The sequence below is a fragment of the Notolabrus celidotus genome, chromosome 6, assembly GCF_009762535.1.
Source record: "Notolabrus celidotus isolate fNotCel1 chromosome 6, fNotCel1.pri, whole genome shotgun sequence".
In the NCBI taxonomy this organism is placed as follows: domain Eukaryota; kingdom Metazoa; phylum Chordata; class Actinopteri; order Labriformes; family Labridae; genus Notolabrus; species Notolabrus celidotus.
In genome coordinates, this window is record NC_048277.1 from 5203426 (window position 1) to 5226367 (window position 22942).

Sequence of the window (22942 nt, forward strand, 5' to 3'; positions counted from 1 at the left end):
CATAGATACCGTCCCTGCTTCCGGACTTTTTTTTTATAACTTGTAGACCATGCATATAATGCAAGTTAACTTTTACTTCCTTGTACACAGAGATAGAGGAACTGACCCTTTGCGGCTGGCCTTTTTGTCAACACTCTACATCCTCCCCAGCTTTATTTCATTACTTCCAAACATGAGCAGATAGAAAACGGGTTTTCAGAGCTGAAAGGGATCGAGTTCACTTGTAAGGTAAGTCTTTAAGTTTAATAAAATGTGTTACAGCACGTGAAAAGGTGACCGTGGAGACCGTTAAACTAGAGGAGGGGAAATCCGCTTTTTACTGACGGAGGATCTGCTTGATGCAGGAGATCTGAGAGATCTGCAGCTCACAGCATGCTGCCAATCCTCTCTGTCATACACCTGCTGTGACACCGACTGTACAGATACATATTTCATTATTCTTATATAATGATTGAAACGGGTGTAGTTATATATCAGGGGAATGACTTGAACACTTTGTTAAGCCGGAATAAGGTTAGCAGAATAAATAAGTTCATCATGGTGATACAAAGATGATTCTAGTGCATCTTGCTCAACATTTATCAGATCATTTTTAATATTGGTTTGATCTGAAAGTGGGCGGGTATGATTCAGAGTGAGCTGCAATATGAAATGAAGGGCTGTTTATTTTAAATGAATCTTCACACTCATCCTGTCCTGTCACGGCTGAAATACTATAAAAGGCAACAATCCTACAGTACATGCTTTTCTTATGACTCTGTTTATTTTCAGTTTTGTTTCATCAGCAGAGAGAGGTTGATTTAATGTTGTAGTTGTTTTGCTGTGCTGTTGGTCCCTGAGATATTTACTCTTCTCAGATCAATGAGGTGATGTTCGTGTTGCGTGCCTTGTCTCTTCTATTAAGATCAGTCTTCAAAGTTAAAACCCTCAACCAGCCCTGCTTCAGGTGTCCTTAGTCGTCTTCTTAAAAATAGGCGACACATCCTACTGCTTGCAAAACCAGGAACTCTTTAGGGAGCTAAAAATTAACAGTAGGGCTGTTTCTAGGTCATTGATGTGACACGTTAAAGGAGCAGATGAGAGTTACAATAAATGGTTGCGAACTCTTCCTGTAGTGTGTTCATAAAGCTAATTTTTTATGCTATAATACAGATATCTTATAGCAAGAACTTTCACAGACACTCTCACAAAAGTCCTGAGATTGCCTCTTAAGTTATCATTATGATCTACATTTAAAAAAGCATTAAAGGAAAACGTCTGAACTTCCTTATCAGCATCCTCTCAATCATTGGGGCTATCTGAAGTATCGTACTTCAGTCATAGCAACATCTGTAATCCTGAGTTCATCTCGCAAGTCAAACATCTGGAAGACCAAATGTTTGTGGGTTGTGCTGAACCAAAATAAAAAATCTTGAGTTGTGGAACCTGCTCGAGTTTCAAGAGCCGGCGATTCTTCTCTTTTGGCCATAAAAAATGATTCAAGCTACTTCAACTTCAAATTAGCTAAGAAGCTCGGCAAACTTATTGGGGAAAGCTAGCTAAATGCCTCAGAACTAACCCGCTGGTGGCCATGGAGTTGAAAACAAATGATGATTTACCTCACAGCAAGTTGTTTGGTGCTCTCCCCTCTTTGAATGATAGATAGAGATGAAAGGTGATTTCCTTTGGTGTAGTTTTACTTCATTTAATTAGTAGAGTAGAGTAGAGTCTAACTTTATTGTCCCGTGGGGCAATTCACTTTGCAGACAGTAATCCACACAATACAAAACAATACATCACACACAACACCGCACAAGATCCACACATTGTCCACACACAGACCACAGTGGTTACAGATTGTTAGAGATACCAACAGCCAACGGAATAATAATAATATCATTGAAATTAACTTTTTTAGAGTTAGAGTTAGCCAACCATGTTGGTAAAGAAGGTTAAACCATACTAAAGTGAGACACACTGGCAGGTTGTAGTGAGTGTAAGAATATGAAAAGTCTCTGTTCTCTCTTTCAATGACAATATCTATTATTTTACATTTACTTTAAACACCACACTCAAAGAAATAATTTGTTGGATGAACATAATAAAATTCTGGAAAGAATTTTCACCCAATTAAAATGCTTTCATTTAGCGAGATACAATTTTGTTGAATCAACTAATTGTAAATATGTTGAGTGAACATAAATTATCAACGTTACTTATTTGCAATGCTTGGGTCCAACTTCATTTGTAAAGGTTGTTTCAACATATTTACTAAGGTAGGATCTGACTTCATTGTCTTGGCTCACAATAACTTGTATAATATGATTATGGATAGCTTGTTTTATTTTTATTGTAAGTTATATTTTTGGACTTTTTCACCTTTATTGACAGGACAGCTGAAGAGAGAGACAGGAAACGTGGGGAGTAGACAGTGGGGGAAGACATGCAGCAAATGGTCGACCGGCAGTGGGTTGAACCGGCGACCTCTGCGACAAGGACTGTAGCCTTGATACCTGGGGTGCTTAGACCGCTAGGCCACCATTGCCCCAACTGCAGTCAGTCACAGGCGATCTCTCCAAACTCCCCGTAATGACTCTTCTTTGCCAGATGGGATTCCTACCTAAACCCATTAGGTTGTGTTGACATGAAGCAATCTTGTAGTTTTAAAGATTTTGCATGTCGTGTTAAAACTACATCATTTAAACATGTTTAACAACTAAACATGAATTAATATAATAGAAGCTACATGTTATACTTATGTTGATAAAACAGACTCCTATGTTGCTCTTTTTTAGTGCAGAGTTACTCAAGTCTGCCTTTGTTGCATTTTGTATTTTATCTTAAGCGTAACACATTTCTGACCTGGAGATAGCAATCTATAAACAAAGATGATATCATGTCAATGATATTAGCTCAATCGTGCATATTTTTAGGTGCATCTTTTTTTGTGCATTCGGTAACATTCTTGTAGAGATGAGTAAATATCAAAGAACAACGCTTGTTTAACATGACCTGTATCAGGTGTTTATCTCACATAAGACATTTGGCTTTGTGTCACAGTGTTTGTGTCATATGTTGCTGCTGTATCAGTATGAAGGTATTTGTTAGTCTGAATAAGGATACAGATATCTCAGAGGGGACATGCCCTTCACACAACACAGGCAAAGGTTTCAGCAGGGAAACAGAAGAAGAGTTCTTTGATGTGGACGGTTAATCATTGATTTCCTTACAGAACTCTGAGGAATGTAGAGACTGAAGCACACATGGTATTAAATAATCATATGTGTTATCAGACTTATAAACATTCAGTAAATAATAAATAATATATCATTTTTACTTTTTATTTATACGGTTTGAATTCAGTCCTGACATTAAGGATATAAACATATACATTTCACAGTGATGAAATTTCATCAAGAAGTTTGAGGCCCTGAGGCTGTGTTATGTTTTGCATCAGCTTATGGACTTTTTATTTGCTTCAGTCTTTAATTCTTTCATCACAGCTCTTCCTGTGGGACTGTTTTGTTTTGATATCTCTCTGGTCATTTGCAAGTTAAATGTTAGATATCGCAGCAACCCAGCAAGACACACTCTCAACTCTGCAAGTATATTATGCACAGAACTTTTTCTCTTGTGCTGGCAGGCACTTCATATTCCCAGTCCATTTGAACCATTAACATGCACAGTTATCAGCTTTCTGACACACATTAGCAAGGTTTGTTCTGCAACCTTCTCCATCAAATTAAAAAATAAACCATTGAAGGTTAAAGTTGATCAATAATTAGTGATTGAGGCTGTATAGTGACAGTTGCAAATCAAGAAGAGTCTGACGATAATAAAATGAACTGAAACAGAAAGAGAGCAAAGTTTTTAACACAGCTGTGGTTGGGGATTCAGCGGGGTGACAGTCTTGAGTACTGAGGGCACACATGGTGTTCATTCAGCTGTGGTACTGAAAGTGTGTTTCTGTGTTTTAGCCAATCTTATATAAGTAACTGTATAGTGATTGTCAAAGTTAACAAACCATTCACTGAAGTAGTTCAAAGATCTAAATACTGGACAGTCACTGGGAACTACTCATGATTATTTGAAGCCACCGTCAAAAGAAGGCACTGATAAATACAAAGGAAATAATATATGTATCACGATTAGATCAAAACCACATGATCCCGTCACGTTTTTATATCTCAAGAGCAGTTCAGAGGTGACTAATTTCAGAGTTGTTTAAACTTAAACCTCCAATTGAGCTAATGACAAGTCCAAAAGTTAGAAACACCAAGAGGACATTCAAAAGTGAGCACAGCAGTGAAACACAGTATCACTGTGTCTGTGGGTAAACATTAGCAGATTAGCTTGATGAGTGTGGCTAACATTAGTGTAACCGAGCTCAGTTGCACTTCACTGCAGCTGCCTGGTTCAAGAAACTCTGTGTTGTGTTTAATGATGTACATCTGCAGTGGTAGAGTTTTAGAGCGTTATGGCAGTTTCAATTAACTGGCGCAACGTCCGCGGATAATGGTGGGTGCCTGAGCTACATCATAGAGACAACATAATAATTAATAATGATTTATCTAGCCAACTAGCAATTCTGCTGCCGACCAAGAGTATGACAATGTTTAATCATTCAGTCAACTAAACACTCTCATCCCTTACAAGGCGTTATGAATTATTCAGAAACAATTACCCAGAATGCATTACTCATGGTAATTTAGTAACAGTGACAACATGTAGTTTGTCCATGCTTTTTTGTTAAAGCTAGGGTTGGTAGTCACGGAAAGCTAGCATGAATTTGAAGATAGCATTTCCTCAGGACTCCGTCTAATCCCTCCCCCCCTCCCCTCGGAGCTCCTCCAAAACGACGTGCCCGCTCACATGCACAAGCGCCGCTGATTCACGACCATATGATGGTGACTGATTCAAAACCGGTCCTCAGCACATGGTTTGTGTTTTGCACTACTTCAACTCATGTCTCACTCAGCGGTAAGAAAACACCAAAACATTCTCATAGTGAAAGTTAAAAACACAAACAAACATGAAATGTACGCTTTGCACGAGGCGGGCAGAACAGCAGGAGGGGATTTGATTGGTTTCATCATTTGGCTCCTGATGGCAGGGATTGGTTGGTGTTTTCCCAGGTTTATTCCGGCTGTAGATAGCGTCTTTTTCCGCTCTTTTTTAAGAATACATTATGTATTGATTGACATCGGGACATAAAGATCATTTTAACCAGTATAACAAAAGTGAATCTAAATCTGACTACCAACCCCAGCTTTAAGTTCACAACCCTCTTTGCACATGTAGCAGGAAGCCGTCACAGCGGAGCACACAAAGGTCCAAACCAGCACTGATTGATATTTAATAATGTTTGATATCGTTTTTCAGAAACGATTCATTCTGCATGCACAGCAGAGCTAAAGTGATGCACAGTACACTCAGACAAAGTCAGTTTTGATTCAACACCAGTTGGCCACCACATCAGAGATGTGTTGTTCTCTGTCTGTCTCGCTTCATTTGTTCGTCTTTGAATCAGTAAACGGTGTAAATGGAGGAGAGCAAAACCAGACGAGCTGTGGATTAGATGGTGAAACTTCCACCCACTCATCAGAGCAGTTGTGATGTCTGCTTTCTCTGGCTGTCTAAAGGAGAACCAAGACACGGTGTGAGAGTTTGGTTTTTCTTTGGAAGCAGACATCTGAGATTAAGGGAAGGTGATCTTTGAAAAGGATGGTGCTCTATTTTTATCTCTTATTGGTCTACACCAAAATAAGTTGAGAAGAGCTTATTTTAGGTCTCCACCAGAGTACAGCCAGAATAAAGGAACATGACAACACAAAGTGACCAATGTTGAGCCAAGCTGAGCCCAAAGCTACACCAACACCAGAATAAGAGCCTGAGAGTTCTTTGTGACGATCAGGAGACTACATGAAGTATCTTTTAGACAACTGAGTAACGGGACGTACTTTAAAGTCTTAAAATCCACAAGTTAAAGTTTATACACGTATAGATTTGTTAATGACTCAACCTTTAATGATCGAATACTCCAGACAGTTTCTGGTAATTTCACACAGAATAGCTCAAAGTTTTTCCACAAATTTATTTTGAATGTATAAAAATGAAGATGATCATACTCTATGACAGCTATGTGTCTGTTACTTGTATTGTATTGTATTGTAAGAGCTACATTGAGGCAATTTCATATAAACTGTGTTGACACAGCAATAACGTTTCTTATAATATGAAGCCAATATTCAAAGTGAACTAATTAACTTGTGGTCACATGGTTTATAAAAGATCAGGCAAAGGAAATGTCCATATTAAGGGAAATGGGAGTGAGGCAAGTCCTTCTTTCTTCCTACAACAAACAATAATGCATATTTACACCATAATGTGTGAAGTACCATTAAATTATAAAATTTAGACTGCTATACAAATACAAATTCAGACATTAGGCAAATACTTAACGGCTGTGTCCCAATTCAGGGGCTGAGTGTGTCACAGCAGCACATTGAAGGCTGTCCCTTTTCAAATAATAATAATAATAATAATAATAATAAAAAAGGAAGTTATGTTGCTGGTGGTCTGGTTTGCTCTTGTGGCTCACAAATAGGTGTCAGTATCATTTTCAATCTGTTTTACAATCTGTTAATAACTTCTCACGGGAGCTTTAAGGTTGGAAAGATGAACGTGACTGAGATATCTTGGCTTCAGTCTTCCTCACTCTCTCAAAACCCTTAATCTGGCTTCTGTCGAAATTATCATTTCAAAAGATCCCAAAAATACTCTAATTTTATTGATTAAATATTCACTTTTCTTATGCATCATGCCAGTCAGACACTGCTGAAGGCTCTATGTTTTGGGGTTTTGACCAATCAAATCCCAACAAATGTTATCATCTGAGTCTTTCCAAACAGATCAGGTCTAGACTGTACTCTATGTTCTATTATTAACAAAGACCCAACATCAAGACAGGATAAGATCCAGTCCCATCTTACAGACAGGACTCAGTCTGATCTCATCTTAATCCACCATGAGCAGAGCACTTTGCAGCATTTAGCAAGTTACAGTGGCAAGGACAAACTTCCTTTAACAGGCAGAAACCTCCAGCAGGACCAGACTCATGTTAGACACACATCTGCTGAGATCAGCGTGTTTAGAGTCAATTCAACTGCTTTCTGTTGTTAATCTGAAAACCTGAAAAATCTTTGAAATCAGGCATAAATGTTGAACTCAATGATGAAATAAATAGGTCAAAGGTAGTGGGGAAATGCTTTTGGCCAAAGTTGTTTCACAAAAATGTGTAACGGTATAAAATGATGGAGTGATCACATTTTTTTACTTCAAAGGTAAGAGGTCAACTTCCCCGAGACATCGAAGTATACTAGAAAACAATGCCACCATATCTTGAACACTTAACAGTCTCTCTTTGTGCTCCAAGTTTATTTCTTACCTCGTGAAGTTCAGGAAACAGAGAAAGACATGATCTGTAGTTATTGTTGTCACCTTCTCTGTTTTAATGATTTAGTGTTTCACACTGTTGTTTTCATTTTATAAGGTAATGTGTTCTCTCTGATGTGTTCAGTATCTATGTTTGTTCTTAATGCCTGCTGAAACTCTGAGGGAAAGATGTGAGATGTAAACTGCAACCTCATTTGTTGGCCAAGACTCACAGTTGTGACACCGTCTTTGTTTTGTGATGTGTCACTGTCCACAGAGGGATGCTGGAGCAACATCATGGCAGGTTGTACACTTTAGAAACAGACTTAAAATGACCTTTCATTGTTCATATTGTTTGGTGACATACAGTATGTGCAGAGGTGTCTTAGTTCAGCTCAGCTGTCACTTGGTTTAACAATACAGCTCTAGCCCAAACAGGCCTCTCATCCTGGCTCTGCCTCCCTGTCTTCTTTCTAACATCTCTCTACAGACTCTTCACTTGCTTTTTTGGTGGTGGAGGTCATGTGTTAGAGTAGTAGGTAGTAGGGTTGTCACTACCTGGAGCTTGCATGTGTGGAGCCTGGGTCTGTTGACGGGGCAGCACTGTATGGGTTGTGTTGTTACAATGAGGTGTTCTGCTGGTGAACATGATGGACGATGGGAGCTGGTGGATGGAGGGAGGTTGGCTCTGGGACGCCAGAGTTAACTGTTTAGCCTTTCCGAGGTGTCGTGGGCTGAACTTTAAGAAACATCATTGAAGGGAGGAGCCCACTTGATAACCCCAGTGATGTGTTGGTTCTCTCTGCATATCTGTCCCATCTGTATCCTGCTATGGGGGACATGAGGAGCCATTGTGGGGCGTAATGGGATGGGTTTCTTCACTAAGTGCTCATCTTTCATATCAAAGCACAAGTACCTTGTTTTTGTATCAAGTACACACATGACGTAACTTGAAACACTAAGAAATACATGGTAGTTGGTTAGAAAGCAGCTCTGCCTTTTTTTAAAAGAATTTTTGAGCTTTTCTTTTGCCTTTAATGGACAGGAAATGTGGGGAGTAGGAAGTGGGGGAGGACATGCATAAAATGATGTAGGCTGGAATCAAACCCCCGACGAGGGTTAGGGCCTCTATATATGGTGCGCGTGCTTAGACCGCTAGGCCAATGACGCCCAAATAGCAGCTCTGCTTTAACAAGAACTAAAGACTAGACTGAAGACCAAAGGGGACAGGGGTTTTTCAGTCAGAGCACCTACACTTTGGAACAGCCCGCCAGAGGAGATCAGACTTGCAGAGTCAGTCCTTTGTTGTATTTCAATACTCAAGACACATTTTTAAAGAAAAGCTTTTATTCTGTGTTTTTTTTTTGTTTTCAACTTTGATTTTATTGGTCTGTTTTATAAGAATGTTCGATTTTAGATGTTTCATTGTTTGCTTTGCATTTCTACCTGCTTTATTGTCAATTGAGAAGAACCTTGTTACCTCTATTGAAAAGTGCTATATATAATGAATACTATTATTATTATTATTATTATTATTATTATTATTATTATTATTATCATCATCATCATCATCATCATCATCATCATCATCATCATCATCATCATCATCATCATTATTATTATTATTATTATTACTATCATTATTATTATTATTATTATTATTATTACTATTATTATTATTATTATTTTTTTTATTATCTTTGACTACTCAGTTGACAGATGGCATCATCTAGCAGCTCATACATTAACCTCATGCAAGCTGATTTAGCAGACTGAGCTGCACATAACCCTTTGCAGTTTTTGTTGCACTGGTTCAGAGGCTATGAAAGCCATCCTAAAGTGAAAGAGGCCCTGAGTCCTTGTCTCTCCTGTCCTGTTTCAGCTGCAGAGATGGCCTGGAGTGGTCAGCAGGGCGAGATGACGGAGTACAAGAAGATTCTGATCAAGCGTGACTTGGAGATGGGTGTGGTCATGACGGTGTTTCGACAAAAGGTAGAGCGGCTCACCGTGCAGGTTATCATGGAGACCCGGCAGGTGGCCTGGACGCGCACTGCAGACAAGACTGATGGTGTCTGTGAGTATGTCCCTGCTGAAACATGGGAGCAACATTTAAACTGTCACTGTATGTTATTTAGTATTTTAAAAACACAGTTATCATCCTTCTGATTAAGTCCTCTAAACCTGTGTCCAGCTGATTTTTTATCCTGAAGTCATTCTACAAAGACATGTTTCAACATGGACTGAATACAAGAAGTAGAAGTAGTCTCAGGTTCTAAAATAACATGCAGAAGTGCAGAAAACTTGAAAAAAGAAGTCTACTTGTTCGGATCCTGCCTCCCTCATGATCTCAAATATCACTAGATATTTATGAGTTTGAGGTCTGTGTTGCATGTTTGCTACATACCACCAATGTCCATTTCCTAAATGATGCTCCCACTTAAAGTTAAAAAGGTGATAGAGAAGGACTTCTTTAGAGCTTTTGGAGCAATTAACCTCAAGTGTTGAAAAATAATGCAGAAGCAGAAGTGCAAAAAAACTGTAGATCCCTGAGCGTCCACATGAGGCTGAAGTTTACAGCAGATATGTTTCAGTCTCTATCTCTTCATAATAACTGTACATGGGATTAACTTTCATAAACTAATACATTCTGAAAATGATTTCTGCTGAGACTGATGTAGAACTAGAGTGGTAGCAGGTTTGATTCCAGGGTGGGCATTTGTAGTTGTCTGCAAGGTGCTTAAAGGCCAGCCCTCAACTCCCCCTCTTTGCAGTTTCTAACTTAGCTGAAAGTTATCTAAAGGTTTTAAACCCCTCTCCAGAGATCAAGTGGTTATGTCACTGCGACAACAAAAGTTGACTGATCACTTTTCAATAAAAACATTTAAGCCCTTTTCTTAAAGCCAGTGAAAGCGTGATATTAGTGCCATAATGTCTCATTTTCTGCAGCATTTTTTCATGCTACAAGTCTGCAAAGGTGCTATACTGCAGCTCCTCCACCCATGACGGCATGATGCTGCCGTCTCGTGTGCGATTTCACATTGCGTTAGGGCGTTGTACACACAGCGTGAGGTTTACACACTCATATGTGCAGACACACGGAGCTGCTGCACAGGCTCACACTTATCCCGTCTCGCCTTCATCGCACCTCTGTCTTCAATGTGGGCTCAGCGATAGGTCTCTTTGTCCCTCCATCATGCCTCTGAGACATTAACATGGGAAGTGATACATAACAGAGACACTTCTTCCTGCCTGTATGAAGAGGGCTGATGAATGAAAAGGGCAGGCAGGGTGAAAAAGAGCTGTGTGTGTGTGTGTGTGTGTGTGTGTGTGTGTGTGTGTGTGTGTGTGTGTGTGTGTGTGTGTGTGTGTGTGTGTGTGTGTGTGTGTGTGTGTGTTTGACTAAAGCTCCTTTGCACGTTGTGACACCAACATTGTGCTGGTGACAGCTCATCTTGTTCACTACCTTGCGTTATGATCTGGGACAGGGGTACGGTTCTAAAGTGTCTTTGTTACATCATGTTTGTAGAAACTTTGCTTGCCAGTGGCATTAAGTGTGAAAATAAGCATTAACTGAAGCTGTGACACTACCAGAGCTGAAGATGTGTTAACTGTTAAGCCTCTCTGAGGTGTTGTGTTCTTAAAGAACAGCAGTGAAGGGCATCATGGGAAGGGTTTTGTCACTGAGCGTCAAACTTTCTAATTAAAGTAGAAGTACCTTGTGTTTTTTAATTTTTCAAAAGATTTTATTTCTGAACATTTTTATATATTTATAACAACATACAAAGTGGCAACCTCCAGCTGCGAGAATTGAAGCCACTGCGAAAGTATTAAAAACTGCAGTTCCCCAAGTGTCCACTTGAGGCTCGCTCCAGAAGTACCGGAAACCACATACATACAAATTGAAAAAATCTGATCTTTACAGCAGAAATGAACATGTTTACAGCCTGGTTCAATAAATGAGTGTAGTCGGAATAGCTCATTTCTCTATCAGCACACACAGTACGGGCGATGAATTTTTCATAACACAGCAGTTTAGAAGATATTAAGACTACGATTACAGGCGGGAACACTGTAGCTGTTAGCAAAGAGGCAACAGCGCTTCAGGAACAGATGGATGATGTCACGAAAACTAAGTCTGTTTATAATAGTCTATTCAACATACATATAAGACATACATAGAATATATAAAATAAGAAACAAAACAAAACAAAAACACTGCCAATAAAAAAGAGCGAGAAATAGAGATAAAATATGCAACTGTGTCAGTCCATGCGTTGGGCAGATGGCAAGAAGTAGAGTCCACAGAAGTACATTGTAAAGTGAAGAGGGTCCATGGAGGGAGTATGGCAACACAATATCATTCAGGGTGTAACCAAATTACAATGCCATAAATACATACATTATACTGTCATTATTAGCTCGCAGCCTGACTCCTCCCCTTCTTGATAAACTCCACAAAGGGTCCCCAATTCTGAGGAACTGAAAATTGATTTCTTTAAGATTAAAACAGGAAATCATTTAGCCACTGTTTAAAGCAGGGAGGAGAGGCTGATTTCGTCTCTTTCAAAATAACTCTTTTTACTAAAACCAGACCAAACCTCGGGGCCTGCTGAGTCGCAAAGGGGTCAAGACATTCGTAGCCAGAGCAACCTAACATTACAGAGAGGATGTCAGGGGGCTTGAAAATAATGTCCCAAAAGGTTTTAAGTTTAGGACATGACCAAAAACGTGTTTTTTTTTAAGCCGTTGGCTTGCCAGTCAAACAAAGTATGAGAATAACAGTGTCGTGTAAGCAGTAACTGTAGCTGTGACACTACAGGAGATAGAAGAGTGTGAAAAAATTGAAATGTATTAAAAAGTTTTATAGTGTTGATCTCTTGTGTTTCAAGGCTACAGAAGTCAAAGATGATGACAGTCTAACATCCCCTTCCAACATATTAACCCTGTAATACATGTGCTCTGTTTCAGTGGACCTGTTTGAGATCAGAGAGGTCCGTCCAGGGAGGAACTCCAAGGACTTTGAGCGCTTTAAAGATGGAAAAGACAAACACGAGGACAACACCTGCTTCACCATCTTCTATGGCTCACAGTTTGTCCTCAACACACTGAGTCTGGGAGGTGAGGTGTTAGCTGTGTGCTCAGATTCACTGTACTTATAACTTTCTGTTGAAAGGATTACAGTTTAAGGTTTTTGCTAAATCCTTCATTCATGGGTCCTGGATATAGTAGATATGTGGAAAGCTCACAAACAAACTAACCCAGGCAGCAGAGGACCGAAACCTCCCTGACCTGCAGAGGAAATCAGTGTTTCACAATCTGGTGCCTTTGAAAAGATGATGCAGATGTTTCTGGTTAATCTGAAAACATTTAACTGGAGACTTTTTTTTTTACTGTAGTATTTTTTACTTTCATATTTTCAGACATTTTATCAGCACTTGAGTCTGTCTGGGACATAAACAAATACTCTGATCAGACAGTCAATCACTTGACTGAATCAATCAAGTCTTCAGCTGTCTTTCATTTAAAATCTCAAATATTGAAGACCCAGGTTAAAAATACTGAACTTCACCCTTATTTAAGTTCAATAAAAGAATTAAGGATAATGTCCACTTTCTCTTTTGCTCAACTGTTAAGTTTTTCCTGAACTGCAGATCTGAATTTAATTATCTTCCTCTGCTCATCGACCCACGAACATAAATATTCCATCTGTAAGAAGGTCTCTGTTTTTCCAGCTGATTCGGTGGAAGAGGCACAAAAATGGCTGTTTGGACTAGAACTGCTGAGAGAAGAGACACTGGCAGCCCCTACTCCAGTTCTTATAGAGAGGTACACACACACACACACACACACACACACACACACACACACACACACACACACACACACACACACACACACACACACACACACACACACACAGACACACACACACACACACACACACAGACACACACACACACACACACACACGAAATAGATCGATGGCTCGGTTGTGCGATTAGCTGCTGATACCTGTGCTCACGAGGCCGGTGACACCCTCGTCATTTCTTCATGATTTGATGACACATCCTCCCGTCTTTAATGACATCTTATCAGATCTATAGTTACTGTGTTTAATATACATTCTGTTATGATCTATAGAATAATACACTTTATTATATTACTTCTGACATAAATGTCAGTCATGATCTGAAATCTGTAGAGTGACCCAATGTATTTTTTCAGGAATGAATTCAAACTCTATGCTAAAACATGCTTCTAGCTGGAATGACAATGTTTGTTGTGCATGAATGTGCATGAAATAACTGAATCAAACATTGCTATGGATTGTTTTTTAACCCAAATCTTTACTTTAAATATGTATTTTTATTTTTAGATTGCAGATGGCTGACAGAAAGCCAGAAGTTTCTAGTGGCAATATTTCACTGAACCAAAGATCTTCCTGTCTACATGTATATAATGTGATGTTCATTTAAGTTCAGAAATTTTGTTCCTCATTCGTTATTTTTATTCAGTTTTTATAATTTTTTCAAATGCAAAAAAACAACAACATGACATTATCATTATGTACTATCTGATCTACTATATTGGCTATCAGCTGATCTGCTCTCTATTTATCGGCATCAGCTAATGCACAAACACCATATATAGAGTCCTATATGTGTAACACATGCATCATGTAAGAAGGGCACGAAGCTGTACTTACAGACGCACATATCCCTTTTTTTTAACATCTGATTAACTTCAACGACTTTTGTTGCTATAAAATGAAACATTTTTAGATTCCTGATGTGAAATAACAAACACAGAAGATTAAATCTGATTACCAAAGAGAAGCTTGCACTGAGCCTTGAATCTGGTTTCTAGCATGCTAACCCTGTACGCTGCACCACTGATGACTACCTCAAGCTTTTTTAATAGATCAAAAACCCCACAAACACAAGCCAGTCTGCAAGTCAAGATGCATGCACTATTCACACAACAAGCAAACACGTATGGGACTTCAATAATCCCATGCATGTTCCTTTATAATTACAAGTACAAAAAACACACATTTGTAACGTTTTGGTAGAGACTCATCCCATTGTTGATCTCTTTGTGTGTTTTCTTCCAGCTGGCTGAGGAAGCAGATGTATTCAGTCAATCAGACAAAAACAAACAGGTATGATCCGGTTATTCTGTCACACAAGCTGTTCATAAATCATACAATCAAAGCTTTGTGTTATCTAGATTTTCAGGTATGTAGATTGTAGTTTTCTAGGTTCATTAAATGTATATGTAAAATAATTAAAACATTTAATGTTTTATTAATGGTTAAAAACACATGAACAGACCAACGGGATGTACAGTTGATGTATTTTTGGTTCCCCTCTCAGCATCTCCATGAAGGAGCTGAAGGCTCTGCTTCCTCTGCTGAACTACAAGGCCCCCAGCTCCAGAGTCCTCAAAGACAAATTCCAGGTACTTTCTTCTCTTCCTGTCCTGTCCTCATCATTTTATATGAATACGTTTTTATGAATGTATAAATGTGTAAAAAATGTGCTTTTGATTTTATTGTAAAACAATGAGTAACCTAGGAGGGATCATGAGCTTAATGTAGCTCAATCTGATCTAAAAATCAGTCAGACTACAACATCATAAATTACAGAACTCAGGAAGAACTTTTCACAGATTAGAGTATATGAAGCAGGTAGAAATTGAGTATTTCAGTAGATGATCTTGTTTCCTCAGTCAGGGATGTCATTTTCTTCTTTTACAGGAAATTGGAGCAAAAAAAGACAAGCTGGACTTTGAGCATTTTCATAAACTGTATAACCATATAATGTTTGAACAAAACGAGGTGAGTCTGAATCTGTTCCTTCAAAGTAAAGATGCACTCTTTGTTTTATTTCACTTCATTGTTTTTTCAGCATTTTCATTGATGTCATTTCTCAAACTCAGATACTTGAAGAGTTCAAAAAGGAAACGTGTTCCTTTATTCTGGGGTGAGCTCCTCTTTAAACGCATCATCTCAACAAGCTTTAATGTCGTTTCAATTCTCCTTTGTGAGCTTTTATTTTGAAATACATTTGGTTTGCTCTCTTTTATTCACCAGTAACACAGACAAACCAGATGCCTCAGCAGTTCTGCTCCATGACTTCCAGAGATTCCTCATCAACCAGCAGAAGGTGAGACAAACTCCAGATACCAAGATGGTGACCCACTTTAACATTTAATCCAAATATCAATAATTATACATTACATACATACATTTTGGAAATCCACTGCAGCATTTGTCCTCATCAAACTTGTGCCCTCACAAAGAAGAACTGTAATCACAGATATCCACTGGGATCCTATCATGGATATCTACAACATCAGTCTTCTAATGAGAACTGGCATCATGACAGGGTGAGGGGATGTGGGACGCAAATGTGGACCACATGGTTTCTGAAAGTTAATCAGAAAAGGAATAACCACAAAAATCGCAAGCGATCAGAGGGAGAGGGGAAAACAAAAAATAAGGAAGGCTGAAACCAAGAGACTACAAAACATAAACAAGGTGTTAATATGATAAGAGAGAAACTAAACCACCACTGCAGAGCAACTGACTGGAACCAAGACATAATGGAGACCCGGGAAGACCTTTTTACAAAACTAAAAGGGTTGCTGGAGAGAAGAAAACCAAAAGACTGGGGTAAAGACCCTCCTAGCTTCAACTAAGTATTTTCTTATATACCTAGCAATAACAACAGCTATAGCAATTTTATTTATAAAGCACATTTCATTACACGTAAGCTCATTGTGCTTTACATGGAGAATTAGAAACATAAAACACATTTTTTGTAATTAAATAAATAGAATAAATAAAAACAGAAAAACAATAGATACAAAGAAAAAGTTCAGTCTTCTTTATTGCCATAAACTGCAGTATGCACCAGTCATACAGAGGATTTGATATTACGTTTCTCTCTCAGACCCTAGCTACAACAACAGATACACATAGGAAAGCTAGAAAAAGATAAGCTAATATTTAAAAGAGTAAGCTAATAAAAATAATAAAATACAGTTTTGAAACAGTGCAAACAACTTTGCTATAGTGCAATTTAAAATCAAAGTATGTGTGTGTTTCAGTCCTGAGGATGACAGACCTCAGCGTTGATTTGGGGTTGTGGTGTGGTCAGTGACCGGGTTAAGTCTGTGAAGGGGGCACTATGGGAAGAGGGGGCAAAACAGGGAGAGAGTTCAGCATCCTGACTGCCTGGTGGATAAAACTGTCCCTCAGTCTGCTGGTTCTGGCCCGGAGACTGTGTAATCTCCTTCCTGATGGCAACAGGTTGATGAGGCTGTGAGACGGGTGGGAGGGGTCGCATGCTATGCGCAGGGCTTTTCGGGTGAGGCGGAAAGAGTAAATGTCATGGAGGGAGGGGAAAGAGGCACCAACAATCTTCTCAGCTGTTCTCACGATGCACTGGAGGGTCATTCGGCAGGACCCAGTGCAGGCCCCATACCACACAGTGATGTTGCTGGTGAGAATGCTCTCGATGGTGCCCCTGTAGAAGGTGCGTATGATGGGGGCAGGGGCTCTAGCTTGCCTCAGCTGGAGAAAGTAGAGGCGCTGATGTGCCTTTTTTGGTCAGTGATGCGGTGTTGGTGGACCAGGTGAGGTCTCCTGTGATGTGAGGAACTTGGTGCTGCCCACCCTCTCCACAGCAGCACCGTTGATGGTCAGAGGAGAGTGCTGGGTGAGTGCTCTCCTGAAGTCCACAACAATCTACTTCGTCTTCTCCACGTTCAGAGAGAGATTGTTGTGTCCGCACCACAAGACCAGGTGGCTCACCTCAGTCCTGTAGTTTGTCTCATCCCCGTTGTTGATGAGACCCACCACGGTCGTGTCATCAGCAAACTTAATAAAAAGGTTAGAGCTCTTTCAGGCTAACTTTTTTTATCTGACCTTTCCGAACACTTGGCCTTGGTGTATGTTTCATTGTTTCAATGATTTATGGGTTTTTATTGAGGTATTAGATCGTTGAGATTGTTTATTGATCTTATTATTTGCCTTGTTTCAGTTGTGAACCACTTTGTCACTTGTTTTTGAAAAGTTTTAGAGTCCAGTGTCGAATATAATGTCTCTCTCTCTCTCTCTCTCTCTCTCTCTCTCTCTCTCTCTCTCTCTCTCTCTCTCTCTCTCTCTCTCTCTCTCTCTCTCTCTCTCTCTCTCTCTCTCACTCACTCTCTCTCTGTTTTGCCCTCCCCTCAGGAGCCCTGGGCCAGTGATCTGAACCAGGTCAGAGACGTGATGACCACCTTCATCGACGACACAATGAGAAAAACCAACGATCCTCAGTTCATTGTCAGCGAGGTAATCTGTCTGCCTGCAGGTGTTGTGTGTCTGTGTGTGTGTGTGAGTGTGTGTGTGTGTGTGTGTGTGTGTGTGTGTGTGTGTGTGTGTGTGTGTGTGTGTGTGTGTTTCTGTGTTTCTGTGTGTGTGTTGGTGTTAGTGTGTGTGAGTGTGTGTGTGTGTGTGTGTGTGTGGGTGAGTACATCTCCAACATTGACATGAGAAATAATGCATCACAGGTTTCATATCGGTCTGTGTTAACTCTGTCGCTCTCTTGTGTAGTTCCTCAGCTTTCTGTTCTCTAAAGAAAACTCTGTGTGGGACGAGAAGTTCTCAGAAATCTGCAACCTGGACATGAACTACCCTCTGTCCCATTACTGGATCAGCTCCTCACACAACACGTCAGTACGACTCAACACAAACACAGACAGTCGAAGACATACAAAATGTTGCGTCAGAGATCTGTTTATAAAGTGATCGACAAAATTAAATAAATAAATATTCATTTTTAAAATAATGACGTCAATAAAATTGAAAATGATTTTGCTCTTTTGAAATTTTATGAAAATGAATCGATTGAAAGCAAAAAAGAGAATGAAATAAGGTCAAAATATGAAACCATGCTAATAAATAAAGAGACACATAAATAAAGGTGAATAAAAACTGAATATGAATGTAGTCTTTGTGCATATATATGCAGTTTTAAAAAATCTGTAATACTTCCATAATGATGTTTTTTTGTCAGATATATTGAACAGATCCTTGTTTTGTACATTCTCCATCAGATACCTGACAGGTGATCAGCTCCGCAGCGAGTCGTCCACAGAGGCTTACGTTCGCTGTCTGCGTCTGGGATGTCGCTGTGTTGAATGTGAGTGGGTTTCTGTTGAGTTTGCATGATATTAAACATTCACAGAGACAAAAACATATTGCTGTTTTTTGTTTATTTGACTTGTGTGGGGCTGAATCTTTTCAGTGGACTGCTGGGAGGGGCCCGGGGAGCCCATCATCTACCACGGCTGGACCAGAACCACCAAGATCAAGTTTGAGGATGTGGTCAAAGCTATAAACAATCACGCCTTTGTGGCATCAGAGTGAGAATCTGATTTATATCGCACACACACAACAACACTCACATGCATGAAATATTTGTATGCCTCAATTTTACAATAATCCTTTCTTGGATACTGTATCTGATTTCTCAATAATAGTCAACTTTTTTGTCCTGAAATCAGCAGCTGTGATGTCCTCTTAATGCTGTCATAGTTTTCTAATCTTGTTTTCAATACTACAAGTACTGTACTGGGCAGCATCTATGCCTGAATGTATACTGTATCCCTAAAAATGAAAGACCTAGTTTCCGGGGGTGGGCGGGAGCTCTCAAGAACTTGTTTTGGACATCAGAACTCCTCTGGCGTGTAGAAACCATAGACCAGGGGTGTCAAACATGCGGCCCGCGTTCAAATCCGGCCCGCGGAACCACTTTGCAAAGTGAAGAAATTACAGAGAACACATTAACTGGAATGTTTCAATGAAAGTAACTACTATTTCAGATTTGTCCTCTAGGGGGTCACATCAAATCATAGGAGTAAACCAAAACCTGAACAATGCTTTTTTTCTTAAAGTGAGAAGATAGATTACTTGCTATTTGCAAAATTCAGTTGAGATCAGGCGGCAACCTCTGGTCTATAAAATATGAGTCCAATGTGGAAGTGCTAAAAACTGCAGTTCATTGAGGATCCGCTTCAGGCTGGCTCAAGACGATCTTTACAGTAGAAATAAACATGTTTACAGCCTGGTACAAAAGACCAGTGTAGTCTGGATAGCTAATTTCTCTATCGGCACACACTGTAGGGGTTGAGTTTTTTCTAATGCGGCAATTTGGAAGATATTGAGATTATGAGTCTTCCAATGAGAGGCACAGCTGACTTGACTGACAGACGGGAACACTGTAGTTGTTGGCTAGTCAGCCAGCCTCTTTACATCAAAATAGCTCGACAGCAGTCGAGCAGCACATTTTATACAGTCTATGGTGCTGACTGAGTGAACCAGAAGCTGAAAAGGTTTTTTTTTTTCAGGGCTTTTTTTCTCAAAGTGATAAAATAAATGACTTGCTGTTTGCATAATCCGATTGAGATTCATAAAGATTTTTTTGGGCACTATAAGATGATCCACTAACTACTAACACTTGCACTACACCCCTGCATACAACACTGTCCAGCAAGCAAACTGTTCATGCTGGAAATGAGGAGTCCAAAATAGTCAACTTTACCTTCTTCATTATTATAATCTATCTGTTCTTTTGCAGTAAACATTAAATTCGGTGTCAGGTGAATGGATAACTTGTGTGTTTGGTGTGTTCGCAGCAGGTTTCAGTGCTTAAAGAGCAAAAGCCCACTGTGAGACTCATCATGGCAAAAAAGACCATACAAACATATTATGTTATGATTTTGCTGGTCCGGCCCACTTCAGATCAATTTGGGCTGTGTGTGGCCCCTGAACTGAAATGAGTTTGACACCCCTGCCATAGACCGTATAATAAATGGACGTAGTCCCCGTCACGTCATCCGTCTGTTTCTAAAGTTTCTTGGAAATGCTGAACTCAAACTAACTTCTAACTAGAGTGAGGTAAAGAGGCGGGCCTCCCTGCTTACAGCCACAGTTCCCGCCTGTCAATCAAGTCAGCTGTGCCTATAATTATGCAAAACTTGTTATCTTGATATCTTCTGAACTGCTGAGTTATGAAAATTCACCCCCCATACAGTGTGTGTCGATAGAGAAATCAGCTATTCAGCTCATTTTTTTGAACTATGCTGTAAACATGTTTATTACTGATGTAAAGTTCATCTTCTTTGAATGGGTGTGTATGCGGTTTCTGGGGTTTCTGCAGTCAACCTCAAGTGGACACTCGAGGAACACACTTAGAAACAGCATGTAAATATAATAAATACAGACCTAGATTCACCCTGTTTCACATGTAACTGCAGTGAAGCTTGTATGATAAAGAAGTAGTAGTTCAACAATTAATAATTTATTAAGCACCAGAAGAAAATAGCAGAAACCGTTAACAGGGTATCCTTCACTTCATTAATCCAGCAGGGGAAGCAAGCAGGGATTTAAATGGTAGATTATTTTGTTTCCTCTTTTTTTTTTTTTTTTTTTTTTTTTCTTTTTTTTTTTTCTTCTTGCAGCAAAAGAAAAGAAAGAAAACCTTTTTCTTCTGTGCTTGTGACTGTGTGCATGCATATTTTGTTTCCTCTGAATCATTCCTCAAAGTCATGTCCTCTTCATATTTTTAGTTTAATTTACTATTTTAAAAGTGATTATTATACAAAGCTGTAATCATTTCTCTGATATCTGGATAATCTTGTGTCTGTCTCTCAGATTCCCGCTCATCCTGTCCATAGAGGAGCACTGTTCCCTCGAGCAGCAGCGTCAGATGGCTCGTATCTTTAGAGACGTGTTCGGAGACAAGCTGCTGACCGAACCTGTGGAGCAAATGGCAGAGCAGCTGCCTTCACCTACACAGCTGAAGGGCAAGATCATACTCAAGGTATGCTGTGTGTGTGTGTGTGTGTGTGTGTGTGTGTGTGTGTGTGTGTGTGTGTGTGTGTGTGTGTGTTTATAGATTAGTGAAATGTATGCATTGATTTATTATAAATGGTCATGTTTGTGCTCCTGTGTCATCCTCCGGCAGCACAAGAAGCTGAGTGTGGAGGGAGGAGGAGTCAGTCGAGACTTCAAAAAGGGTCAGAAACAGGGGGATCTGGATATCTGGGACCCTGTGGATCAGGTTGGTTTGAGATGCATTAGTCAGTCCTTCGGGTATTGTTATGCATGGCAGTACTCTTTAATGTAGGGATACAATGACGAGCAATTTTGATGCTCACATCTGCTGTTCACACTACAGTTGTGCACTCCATCCTGCTGCACACATGATCTCTGCATTGAGTGATGGAGCACAAGTGTTCATCACGAAGACCCTCTACTTATACCTTGGCATTGATGCTGTAGCAAGTGTGGTAGTCGAGTCAACAAACCTTGAGTCTGAGTCGAGTCTCGAGTCTCGAGTCTCCAGCGTTCAGGTCAAGCCAAAGAAGAATCTGAGTCAATGCAAGTTACTCCCCTTTAGCATCTCACTCATCTCTGTCCTCTACAGCTCGTTTACACATTTAACGTTGCACTGCTCTTGCAACATGGTTCGCAGCAGGAGCGTGAGCATGCATGCAGGTGAACTCACGTGTGTCCAAACACACTTCATAATTTTGGCCTTGTACTCTGAAACAACTAAATCAATAAAACCATCCAAATCTAAGTCTGAGTAATCAGTGCTGAAGTGCAAGTGGAGTCGAGAAATCAGGGCTGGAGTCGTACTGGAGTTGAAGTCCTGGACTCAAACTCAGTTTTGATCCTATAACTAAGGGAGAAAAATCACAGATCAATCTTCTGCATTGTTAAAGAGAAATAATGACATATTCTGCCAATAACTAGCATCAACATGTCACTGTCTGTATTTATAAATAGCCTCAATAATTGATATCAGATGGATAATTACTGTGCCTTCTGTGTGAGCAGATTGTTGGGACGTAAAGTTTAATATGTGAATTTTCAATTTCCTTTCTCAGCGGTGGAATAGGCACTACTGCGTGATCTCTGATGACAAACTGTACTATGCAGAGGAGTACGAGGAGGAGGATGAAGATCCCAGAAAGGTAAAGAGAGAGGGGGAGGTCTAAAGGAAGAAGTTTTGATTGGTGAACTGTTGATGAGGGTTTTTTCTACAAACTTAATGCAAATTTGATGAAGCAAAGCTCTGCGAGAAGATAAAGATCACTACGTTGTAATAAAATTTTTTAGACTGTCATGTTTTACATGCCTCTGCACTCAGATAGTCCCTGCCTGAGAGTGTATTTGCTCTGCTTCAAACTGTATGCTTGTCTTTTGTTAGCAGGACCTCTTTATATGTGATCACAGGGCTTTCTATGCAAATAGTTAGCTTTTTTCCCATGCGCTTGAATAAGATGGGAACTAGCACATTTATTGTTGTATTTAAAAAATAAATCTACTCTAGATAGAGTCCACAATCCTAAGTAAGGGATAATGTTTGGTTAGAAGGTGGTTATGGGAAAGCATATCTCTAAAGGTGAGACTAAACCCCGACTCGAAGCGGAATACGTTGCTAGGACTGCTGGACAGGATCTAATGTAA

General features: G+C 39.7%; 1 protein-coding gene across 1 annotated transcript in view; it reads left to right on the plus strand.

Annotated features, from left to right (window-relative positions):
* Nucleotides 1–22942, plus strand: part of plcg2 (phospholipase C, gamma 2) — a 48253-nt gene that overhangs the window by 375 nt on the left and 24936 nt on the right. The window contains exons 2-17 of the mRNA XM_034686550.1: nt 91–228; nt 9296–9487; nt 12382–12531; nt 13146–13239; nt 14528–14575; nt 14790–14874; nt 15173–15253; nt 15355–15398; nt 15509–15581; nt 17654–17755; nt 18017–18135; nt 18520–18605; nt 18711–18828; nt 21119–21287; nt 21432–21527; nt 22360–22446. Coding sequence (XP_034542441.1) covers nt 9304–9487; nt 12382–12531; nt 13146–13239; nt 14528–14575; nt 14790–14874; nt 15173–15253; nt 15355–15398; nt 15509–15581; nt 17654–17755; nt 18017–18135; nt 18520–18605; nt 18711–18828; nt 21119–21287; nt 21432–21527; nt 22360–22446 — 1536 coding nt within the window. The 5' untranslated portion in view covers nt 91–228; nt 9296–9303. The remainder of the gene's footprint in view (nt 1–90; nt 229–9295; nt 9488–12381; nt 12532–13145; nt 13240–14527; nt 14576–14789; nt 14875–15172; nt 15254–15354; nt 15399–15508; nt 15582–17653; nt 17756–18016; nt 18136–18519; nt 18606–18710; nt 18829–21118; nt 21288–21431; nt 21528–22359; nt 22447–22942) is intronic.